Raw genomic sequence first — 10,788 nt, 5'->3', positions numbered from 1 at the left:
CCGGCACTGGGTGCTGGCGGTTAGGCGGAGTTCCCACTCAGGGGGTGCAGAACACGCCAGCCCACCCTCTCCCCTCGCTGCTTCCAGAGTCTGCCCCTCCAGGCCCTGGGTTCAGGCCCCAAAGCCAGCCAAACCAGTGCCGCACCCCTCACAGCTCTGTGTCGGGAAGGGAACAGTGGGGTCATTTGGTGGACTCAGAAAAGGAACTTCAAACAGAAGGAGAAAAGCAGCAGAGCCTCAGTGAGAGCACAGCTGCCCCCTCAAAGGCTGCCTCCATCTCCGTCAGCACCTACTGCAGGGAAAGGCATTCCAGACAGAGGGAACAGCACATGCAAAGCCTGTGAAGCTGGACAGGCCACGGCAGGTGGAAGGAGCTGGCAGGTGCCAGTGTGGCGGGCATACTTGAATGAAGAGCGCATGTAGGACTGAGGGGCAAGCCGTAGAGGGCTGTCACAGCTGTGACCTGGAGTTTGATTTTCATCCTAGAAGCAATAAGGGGTAAAGGTGGGGATCAGAGTATTTTTTTCTTTTTTTTTTTTTCTTTTTTTTTTTGAGACAGAGTCTCCTCTGTCGTCCAGGCTGGAGTGCAGTGGCCAGATCTCAGCTCACTGCAAGCTCCGCCTCCCGGGTTTACGCCATTCTCCTGCCTCAGCCTCCCAAGTAGCTGGGACTACAGGCGCCCACCACCACGTCCGGCTAGTTATTTGTATTTTTTTTAGTAGAGACGGGGTTTCACCATGTTAGCCAGGATGGTCTCGATCTCCTGACCTTGTGATCTGCCCGTCTCGGCCTCCCAAAGTGCTGGGATTACAGGCTTGAGCCACCGCACCCGGCCCAGAGCATTTTAAAATAATAGTATCTGGTTTATTCTGCGATGGCCCTCCGGCTGCCATCCGGAGAGCTCACAGTAGAACAAAAGAGGTGCTGGGACGATGGTGAGCAGTCCCTGAAATGGCCCAGGCATGAGAAGGATGTGTCCAGGAAGAAGAAATCCACATGCACCAGGCTGGGAACTGGGTCACCAGGGGCCAGGAGCTGTCCTGTCTTCCTTCCCACCCCCACGCCTGGGGCAGGCAGTCGGCGCAGTCTTCACAGAGGGCACCCATGCAAGGGGTGGAGACAGAGCAGCCCAGCCCAGTGATGCCCTCCTGGCAGGGATCCAAGGTGGTCTGTTCCCTCTTCCCAAGGCTGCTGTCAGTCGGGTGGGCCCTTTCCCCTCCATCCACAGCAGAACTTTGAGGTAGGACGGAGGCTGTGCCTGTGACTTGTCCACATCTGGGACCACATTTGCCCGCCATGTTGCCACTGTGGTCGCTGGGAAGGTGCTTGGAGGGGAGCTGGGAACCAGCCTCCAGCCCTGCCTCTGTCCTGGCCTGGGATGGAGGGGCCTGGAGGAAGTGCGTGCCCCTCAGGGCAGCTGCAGAGTGGAACGTCCACTGGGCCCAGAAACTAGCAGGAGGAGGGCTGGGTGTCCAGACGCAGCCCCTCCTGCAAATCCTTCCTCACTGTCTGCATCCCTGGGCCCCAAGACAGGGAGTGGCTCCAAGTAGCTGAGAGGCAGAAAGGCCGTATCAGGGCCTGTGGGACTCAGCGGGGCTGTGGAGACCACAGCCAGTCCCCGTGACAGGCCTGGGGCTAAGCCCAGGCAACCCCGGAAGTCATCGTCAGGGCAGCTGGTGGGCACCTGGCAGACAGCACGTGGCCAGGAGCAGATGAGAGTCATTCCCGAGGGGACCCTCCCGCTCCCAGGACACAGGGGTGGACAGGGCACCTCAGCCTGCCTGAGTCTGGCCTCAGTTATGAGCAGGCAGCTGGACTGCAGAGGGCCACTGATTCCAGCCCTGTTTGTTCTGTGCCCCAGGGGCGGGCACAGAACAAACACAGCGGAACTGGGGCAGCAGGGACCTGGGGGAGTAGGTGGGGCCTGAACGGGTGGGGCCTGAGAGTGGGTGGGGCCTGAATGGGTGGGCCTCTGCAGAGAAGGCTAGGAGGCTATTAATCATCGCCCTGTGCACACACCCAACACTCACTGACCTCACCAACACTCAGGCAATTCCACAAGGCTCCAGAAGGAAGCGTCCACTTCACACCTGGATTCCGGATCAGCAGAGGTGGTGGGTGCAGACCTGACTTTATTCCTGCCCCACCACTCCACAGAGCAGCCTGTGGCCTCAGTTTCCTCATCCTGAACACGAGGACAACCCTGCCTGGCCTCCCAGAGCTGAGAAGAGAGCCCGACCACGGCCCCCAGCATCACTAGGGCTAAACTGCATGTCGTTGGGCAGGCCCTAAGCCTCTCTGAGCTCACACGCTAGACCTGACCAGGCACACCGCCCACCTCCGAGGGTGTATAAAGAATGAGTTTTGAGCTGGGTGCGGTGGCTCACGCCTGTAATCCCAGCACTATGGGAGGCCGAGGCGGGCAGATCACGAGGTCAGGAGATCGAGACCATCCTGGCTAACCCAGTGAAACCCCGTCTCCACTAAAAAAAAAAAAATACAAAAAATTAGCCAGGCGTGGTGGTACATGCCTGTAATCCCAGCTACTTGGGAGGCTGAAGCAGGAGAATTGCTTGAATCCGGGAGGCGGAGGTTGAAATGAGCAGAGATGGCACCACTGCACTCCAGCTTGGGCGACAGAGCGAGACTCCGTCTCAAAAAAAAAAACAAAAAAAAAACGGTGGTATGAGGCACACAGTCAGTGCCCCATGGAGTTCGCTGGTATGGTTATCACATCCCCGGGGGCAGTGCCTCCACCCTCCAACCTCGAGGTTTTGTGGAAAAATCTGGGTCCGAGCTTTATTCCTTAAATATTCCTCTCTGCCCAGCACGTGCATGCAGCCTGCTCTGGCCGGGTGAGCGGATGTCAATCAAGGTGCTGAGCATCCCCAGGGCACCGCTCAGCCCCAGCCAAAGTCCTGGCCGGTCATCTGGTAGAACTTGCGGTTGAAGGGCCGGTAGAACTCCTGCAGGCGCCGGACCACGGCTGCGGGCACACGCGGGTGTGGCCGGCCCTTGGACTTGCCCAGGCAGCGGGAACGGCTGCCACCCTGGGCCTTCTTGAGGCAGGGGAAGCCCTTGGTGGCGTTGAAGTAGAAGTGCTTGTCCGTGACGACCCGTTTCAGGCCCAGGAAGTCCTGCACGCGACCGACCTCTCCAGCCGGGTCGCTGACCAGACGCTCCCCGCTGACAAACAGGAAGTGGGACAGGGGAAAGTATTGCAGCCAGTGGTCCAGGTGCTGAGCGTACAGGCCGATGCGGACGGCGCTCCAGGCTGTGTCCACAGGGCCCAGGCCGTGGCGGAAGGCCAGGGCGCGGAAGCTGGGCAGGCCCGGGGTCTTGGAGAGCGTCTGGGCGTAGTCGGAGATGGCCCGGGTCACCGGGTTCCTCACAACCACAATCAGCTTCATGTCCGGGGACATGGCGTGGATGCGGCGGGGGGCCTCCCGCGTCACGAAGTAGCTGGGGGTCTTCTCCATGGTGATCTGCCCATCCAGGGTTCGGGGCATCAGACTCCTGCGGGATGGGTGCAAGGAGAGGGGGTCTGAGCCTACTCAGCTCTAGACCGACCCCTAGGGGCCCGGGACCAAGGCCCCCTTATGCCCGGGAAGCCCAGGCCTCCAAGGTGGGCAAGACTTCCTCTCTGCTCGGGCCCACCCCTCCTAACCTGTGCGACTGGTTAGCCTGGAACATGGACTGTGAGGGTGCTCAGCCCAGCGCCGGCCTGCAGCGGGGCCTGTTCCGCCGGCCTGCCCCACCTGCTGCTGCACTGAGGATAAGAGGATGATGGTCACTGGCGGGAAGGCACAACATGCTCCTCACCAACCACATATCTTCCTTGTGCAATCCCTGCCATCCTCGCTTCCAGAGCCTGCTCCCTCCCACTGGACGCACACTTTCCTGGAACTAGGCTGCCCCTAACTCCTTTCTCATCCCAGACCAAGTACCCCGAGGCCTGCCCGCCTAGATCACTCGAGGTCACCCTTTCACTCGGTGGTTGACAGCATCCCCTACATCAGCCCTGCACCAATTATTGACAGTGTCCTCAACAAAAAGTAGCCCTCCCTGCTCCCTCCCTCCCCTGATGTAATTACATCTCTTCCATCTTTCTTTATTTTTTGAGACGGAGTCTTGCTCTGCCACCCAGGCTGGAGTGTGGTGGCGCAATCTCGGCTCACTGCAACCTCTGCCTCCTGGGTTCAAGCGATTTTCCTGCCTCAGCCCCCAGAGTAGTTGAGATTACAGGCGCCCGTCACCACACCCAGCTAATTTTTGTATTTTTAGTAGACAGGGGGTTTCGCCATGTTGGCCAGGCTGGTCTCGAACTCCTCATCTCAGGTGATCCGCCCACCTCGGCTTCCCAAAGTGCTGGGATTACAGGGGTGAGCCACTGCAGCTGGCCTCTCTCCCCGTCTTTAATTGTAGCCCTATGAATTCTCATCAACCTGGGCCCGGACACAGGAGGCCAAAAAGTCACCAGCAGAGCCCAGCACATGTGAGGAAAGTCGGAGACGTGGTGGCGCCAGCCTGAAGATCTTCCCAAGACTCTGGGCCACTGTGGCCCCCCAGATCTTGCAGGTTGCCAGGGTGCCAGGCCAGGGAGGGGGCCTTTCTGAGATTCTCCTCATTCTGACACAGGGGAGGAGGGCACTGACCCAGTTCCAAGGTCCCGGGGGAATCGGCCGACCGCAGCCCAGGACTGTCCCACCTGGGCAGAGAGCCCATCCTGGGTGCCCAGCCCAGGCAGGCCCAGGCACCCCCAGCAGTGCCCCGGGCAGCACCTGCCAGCCAGGTAGTGCAGGGTGAGGTCGGGCAGGGCAGGGAGCGGCAGGTCAGCTAAGCAAACAGCTCCGAGGGAGAGCTGGGGAGGGCTGGGAACTAGGTCGATAGAAACAGGAACTATGTTAGGGAGGGGATGCCCTGCTGGTCATGCCCAGCCCTGCCTCCTGCCCTCTGAGGGGGCTTCCCCCACCCCTGCTGACAGCCCCAGGACCAGCCCCTGCCAGGAGGCTGCCCTGCCAGGAGTGACCGCCCCAGACTCGAGCCCCTGGGAGGCAGGTCCTGAGTTCCCTTTTCCTGCTCAGACCCCCAGGGAAACACAGGCTGGGCCAGAGGCAGCTGCACAGATCCCAGGGCGGAGAGCGCTGGAGGTGGGAGGGAGGATGTGTGAGGACAGCAGCAGGAGAGAATCCAGGCTTCCCCCACAACACCCACCAGGAGCGGGGCAGAGTGGGGATGGGAGGCACGGGAACCTTCCCGCCCCGCAGAACCAGGCCCTGGGCAGAGCTGGCCTACAGACAAGTCCTCCTCCATCTTGGTGACAGAAGGAGCTGGGCCTCCCTCCACCCACTCGCTGCCACTTCAGAAGCAGCCACAGGGAGACTGGGAGGGGCAGGGGTGCTGGGGGTGAGCGTGGGGCTCAGCCCTCCCTCTTCCCACTCTTGGGGGCTGCCTCCTTCCAGCCTACCTGGAAGGGCGGTGTTGGTCCCAGAGCCCCTGCACTCCCCGCCCCACCTCTCACAGCTGCAGCCGGCATGGGAACCGCACCCAGCGTCCCAGGGACAAACACAGAGGCCTTAGATGGTGACAGTACCAAGGTCTGAGGACTGACAGCTCAGGGGCACCCCCATCCCTGAGAGGAGGTCATGAGAAGGGGAGGCACCCCCAGCCCCTGCCGCAACCACCACGGGACCACGCTGACGATGCCCACAGAGAGAAACCCGGCCAGTGCTGGGAGGCAACAGACCCCAGGCATCATCCGAAGTCACTGCCTGCCTTTCCCCTCGGCCCTTCCCTCCCGTCTGGACGTTCTTGACCCCAGGCACCAAGCGAGACCAGAAGCCCACCCCTTTCCTTTCCCAGAAGGCACACCAGTGACTCTGAATATCCTCCTCTTCCCGCCTGGTGGAGGGACCAGCACCAAAACAGGAATGTTCGCCCTGCCAGGCCTCCTCTCCAAAGAGTCAGAGAGAGCTCGGAAGGGGGATGGAGTTCCCGGACCCCCTGCCGTGGAAGGGCGGTGGGAACACAGAGAGGCGGCAAGGGCTTTCCAGGCCCCCTCTTTGCACAAACCAGCTCAGAGATCAGAGATCTTTGGGATCAATTACTTTCCCTCCCCAGGCATCTGAAGCCTGTCCTAGCCCGGGTGTGGATGAGATGGGAGAGACGGCGGAGGAGGGAGAGGAGCAAGACTGGACCCCGGTGTGACAAACATCTGACAAGTTGCTATGAGGACCCTCCCTTCCTGCGGAGCCCACCTCATCTGGTGTGCATTTCCCTGTGGCTTTCATCCAGCCCCGGGCAACCGTCCCTCCTCCGTCTCAGCCTCCCTCCTCCTGCCCCACACCTCGGGTCTGAGACTCACAGATGCCAAAAGGGCCTGGCAGATGCCAGAGTCAGAAAGTGCAGGGGGACTGCATCCTCCACAGGAGCCGAGATCCCTCCCCGCTACGTACTCAGACCCCACTCCGTGCACCCACTGCTCTTGCAAACCAGGAACTAAGGGGTTCCCCTACCTACCCTGCTCCTTGCCTCTTCTTGCTTTTCTTTCGTTTGTTTCTGAGACAGAGCTGCACTCCAGCTGACTCCTGTCTCCCAGGCTGGAGGGCAGTGGCACTATCTCAGGTCACTACATCCTCTGCCTTCCGGGTTCAAGCGATTCTCCTGCCTCAGCCTCCCAAGTAGCTGGGATTACAGGCACCCACCACCATGCCTGGCTAATTTTTGTATTTTAGGTAGAGATGGGGTTTCACGACATTAGCCAGGCTGGTCTCAAACTCCTGACCTCAGGTAATCCACCTGCCTCAGCCTCCCAAATTGCTGGGATTACAGGCATGAGCCACTGTGACTGACCCTCCTCTTGCTTTTCTAAAAGATTACTGTCAAGGTACAGCCCCCATTTGCCCCCAGACAGGGCACCCTTCGCAGATGGAGACCTTGGGGAGTCTGCGTGAACCCCGCACCTGGCAGACACAGGTGCTTCACTAGTGGGTGAACAGCTAAGCATGTGCTGAGCTCGGGGGCACTTGTGAGCTACAGTCCCCAAGGGGGAGGCCCCTCAAGAGCCTGGATGAGCTGACTGAGGTGGAGAGGTGGGAAGCAAGGCCTATGGCCAAAGTCAACCCAGGACCCACCTGCCGAGGCCACTGGAAGGACAGGTCACCGCCTGGAACTAGGTCACTCACAGCCCAGTGGGAGCAGTGGCCCAGAGACTCAACTGGGGGCTCTGGCTACTCCTCTCTGCTCGCCTCCCCACAGCCAGCACCCAGAACAGAGCTTGCAGGCACTGGGGGCCCAGCCCAGGGTCTGAAGAGCAGACAATGTGGCCTTGCAGTTGGGGAAACTGAGACAGGGTGAGAACTTTCAGAGGCCCACTGCAGGCTCGTAGCAGGCTGAAAGGACAGAGGCACAGGCACCGAGGGGCACACCAGCCCCACGTGGCCATGCCCCCTCAGACACCACAAGGACACTGTAGTCCGGAAGCTCAGCGGGCCCAGCTCTACTGGCTCTGCACTGCCCAGTGAGGGGTCAGCACGGTTGGTCCAAGGGAAAACCCCAGAGACCACAGGACCTGACCCTTGGAATTCTCCATACCCACCCCTTCCCCTTCTAAAACACGAGGAAGTCAAGAGTCTACCAGAGCAGTCACCCTTCTGTACCCCGCTCCAACCCCGGGCACGTCAGTGTCCCTGGAACCCTACCCCCCGGGCTAAGGAGCTGACCCCTAGGCTGGGCCTGGCCTTGGCTGCCTCTCATCCTCCCCAGACTGATCCCCCAGGGCTGGACACATGCCCAGGGCGGGCCTGGACTGGCCTCAGGAGCCTGGGCTCTTCCAGAACCCTCTAGGGCTAAACCCAACCCTAGCTTCCCCTGTGGCTCCTCACAGTCCAGCTCAGATCCCACCCCAGTCTCTTGTCAAAGCTCATGGGGTCAGGGGTGGCTCTGAAGTGTTTACTCCACTTAACTGCACAACCTCAACCCAAAGCCCCTTCTCCCTTTCTCCCTCCCGCCCCTCCGCTCCTCCCCAACTTCTAGCTTGGCAGCCCCTCCTCCCCTCCTCCCTGCAGCAGGGATTAGGGATGCATTCTGACCCCTGCCTGCCGTCAGGGGAGTGAGGTCTCTCCCTGGAGCCTGAGCTGAGGATGACTGATTCAGCCAGGTGAGCCCCGGGATGGACTCCACGTCCCCCAGCCACCACCTGACTTCCCCAGTACCCCACACCGGCACCAGCCCTTCAGATCTCAGAAGCGAGCCCCTCTCCTCTCACAGAGCCCCTCCCTGCCTACCCTCCAAATCCAAGAGTAGTTTTAGTACAAAAGACAAAGCTCACAAATAGGGGTAGGCGTGAGGGGAGGAAGAGGATCAGAGGATCAGGAACAGTGAAACTGGGGCACCTGGAGAAGTGTCTGGGTCCTGCCACCTCAACTGACTCCCCAGGTGGCCTTGGGCAGGGTCCTCTCAGCAGGGGTTGGTCCAAGCTTGGGGATGAGCAGCCACCAGCGGGGGCTGCTTCAGCTGGGGCTGCGCGCTCCCCACATTCCACTGCCACACCCCATGTCCATCACGGGTAGAGGCAGGACAGCCACAGAGCCCCATGCATGGGGCTGGACTCACCCTGGGCACTCCCCGAAAGGCAGTCTCCTCCTTTCCAAAGCCCAGACTTTCTCCGGACTCCCAGGACCACCAAGAAGGATTCCATTGCCCAGACTCAGGGGTCTTGGGGAGGAAGGACGCTTTCTAGGTGGCTGCCTAGAACCTAGAGGCCCCTTTCTACGGTACCTGGCCAGCGGTCAGAGTCACACCTCCTTGCCCAGAGTGACAGGGAGGGAGAGGCATTTTTAACGCTGCCAGGTAGTCCCACGGGCTGGAAACGACCTCCGGGCTGGGATGGCACCGCCTCCCCCAGTCCTGCCGGGTCCCTCAGCAGAGGGAACGGAACCAGGGCTTTCCCCAAAGTTTTCAAAGTTTCAGGAAATCCTAGCTAGGTATCATTCCTTCTTCCGGAGCCATGTCCCCAGGTCAGGCCTGGGCCCCCCACAGGGCGGTCCCAACCCCACTGCCCGGACACCTTGCCCCACTGCTCCCTGGGGCGCACGATGCCCTCCCCGGGAAGGCGCCGGTCAGGGCGGACAGGCCAGGGTGCTCACCGGTACCAGGCGAGGCCGCGCTGGTAGCACCTGTCAAAGAAGTGGGGCTCAGAGCCCAGGGCGCGGACATCGGGGTGCAGCCGCAGGAACTCCAGCAGGGCACGCGTGCCACCCTTCTTCACGCCCACGATGAGCGCCTGCGGGAAGCGCCGGCGGCCGGGACCGCTGGCCACGGGCAGGTCAGGTGCTCCCGGGCGGCGGACCGAGCTGGACGGCTCAGAGGGCGCGGGGGCCGGTGCGGGGGCGCGGGCGGCCGGCGGGCAGCGGCCGGGGAGGACGCGGAGGCAGTAGGCGCCCAGCACTAGAGCCACGAGCAGCAGCGGCGCGCGGGACGCCCGCAGAGCGGCCACTTGCCCGGCCCCGCCGCCCAGGCCGCTGCTACCTGCCATGGGGTCGCGCCGCTCCCAGGCCCGGGAGCGGGGGCGGCAGGCGGGCGCGCATCTCGGCCCGCGTGCCCCCCAGCCCGTGGGTGCCTGGCTTCTGCTCTGCGCTCCGCGGTCCCGCAGCCTGGGAGCGGGCGCAAGGCGGGGCCTGGGCCGGGGGCGGAGTCGGGACGCCTTCCCCCTTTCCCCTTCCCCTCCCCTCCTCCCCACTCCCCCTCCGAGGCCACTGCCTGGGGTGGGACCCGCGGGCAACCACCACCACCCGGGCGCGACTCGAACTGCCGGGACCACCAGGATGCTCCCGCTCCGAAATCCCCGCCCCGGCTCGCTTGACTCCGGCGTCTTCACCCCTGCGCGGGGAGGATGCGGCGGCGGTGGCGGTTCGGGACGCAGGGCAGGGACGGGGCGGCGCGCGGGCCTGGGGACCCTCTGTTTGAAGGCCGATTCCCTCCCCCGCCCCAACTCCGGGACGTGCGCGGCAGGTGCACAGGCCAAGCCTTGGCCTGCGGGAGCGGGAGCCTCATCGCTGGGCCAAAGGGACCGAGGAAGCGCGTCGATTCCGGCACTCAACCTGCCAAGGGAGAAGGAGGCCGGGCCAGCACCCTAATATGCAGAGAGGGGTCCCAGAACGTGTGGGGGGAGTCTGCGGCGGGAATGGCGTGCGTCCTGCACTCCCAACTGACAGTCAGCCTTGCCACACATCGGGGTCACAGCCTGGCGGCTAAGAGGTCAAGTCACCTCTGGTTACTGTTTTAGAATGGAGGGAACAGGCTCAGAGAAAACAGGCTTCCCTCCCAGGGGCCCAGTAGTGAACTGAATTCAGGCCTGAGACATACTCTATCTACTAAGTCACCCCATCTGCCCAGCCTTAGTCCACCTGGCACTCCTCGAGACATCAGTGATGCATTTCGGAAGGTGGCAAAGTGGACCCCACTGGAGGTGTGAAGCACTCAGGGAACCCTGTGCTGGTGAAGTGAAAGAGCTCAGGGCCTCCCCAGGGGCTGCCTCTGAGGGGCGTGAGATTCAGGGGCCTCCCGGCTGGGATCTGTGGGGCGCTGGACACTGCAGGAACTCCACACCCCCAACGCCCAGCACCAGCCTGCAGGGAAGGCAGGTGAGGTGAGCTGGGCTCAGAGAGGGCGAGCAACTTGCGCCATCCCAAGGCAAAGGTGGCATGAGGACCCGGGTCCTCTCTCCGCCTCTGCCTCAGCCTTCCTGGCCACAGGGCTGGCGCCAGGAAGGCACAGGCTCCTCGAAGA

The 10,788-nt window shown here is 62.2% G+C and overlaps 1 protein-coding gene across 1 annotated transcript; it reads right to left on the bottom strand.

The window, feature by feature from the left end:
* Positions 1-2,772: 2,772 nt before the first annotated feature.
* Positions 2,773-9,620, bottom strand: HS3ST6 (heparan sulfate-glucosamine 3-sulfotransferase 6). The gene is made up of 2 exons (XM_010387907.2): positions 9,147-9,620; positions 2,773-3,516 (listed from the first exon to the last, which is right to left on the bottom strand). The coding sequence occupies exons 1-2, from the start codon at positions 9,533-9,535 to the stop codon at positions 2,901-2,903; spliced, it is 1,005 nt and encodes a 334-aa protein (XP_010386209.2). The 5' UTR covers positions 9,536-9,620; the 3' UTR covers positions 2,773-2,900.
* Between the last annotated feature and the right edge of the window lie 1,168 nt (positions 9,621-10,788).

Source organism: Rhinopithecus roxellana, chromosome 20 (assembly GCF_007565055.1).
Source record: "Rhinopithecus roxellana isolate Shanxi Qingling chromosome 20, ASM756505v1, whole genome shotgun sequence".
Classification (NCBI taxonomy): domain Eukaryota; kingdom Metazoa; phylum Chordata; class Mammalia; order Primates; family Cercopithecidae; genus Rhinopithecus; species Rhinopithecus roxellana.
The sequence above is the reverse complement of the archived record's forward strand: the minus strand, read 5'-3'. Positions and strand labels throughout refer to the sequence as shown.

Excerpts from the sequence above, each read along its gene's own strand:
- HS3ST6 (XM_010387907.2), bottom strand. The coding sequence starts at position 9,535 with ATGGCAGGTAGCAGCGGCCTGGGCGGCGGGGCCGGGCAAGTGGCCGCT. Across the intron at positions 3,517-9,146 it reads CGCGGCCTCGCCTGGTACCG|GAGTCTGATGCCCCGAACCC; the intron begins GTGAGCACCCTG and ends CCCATCCCGCAG.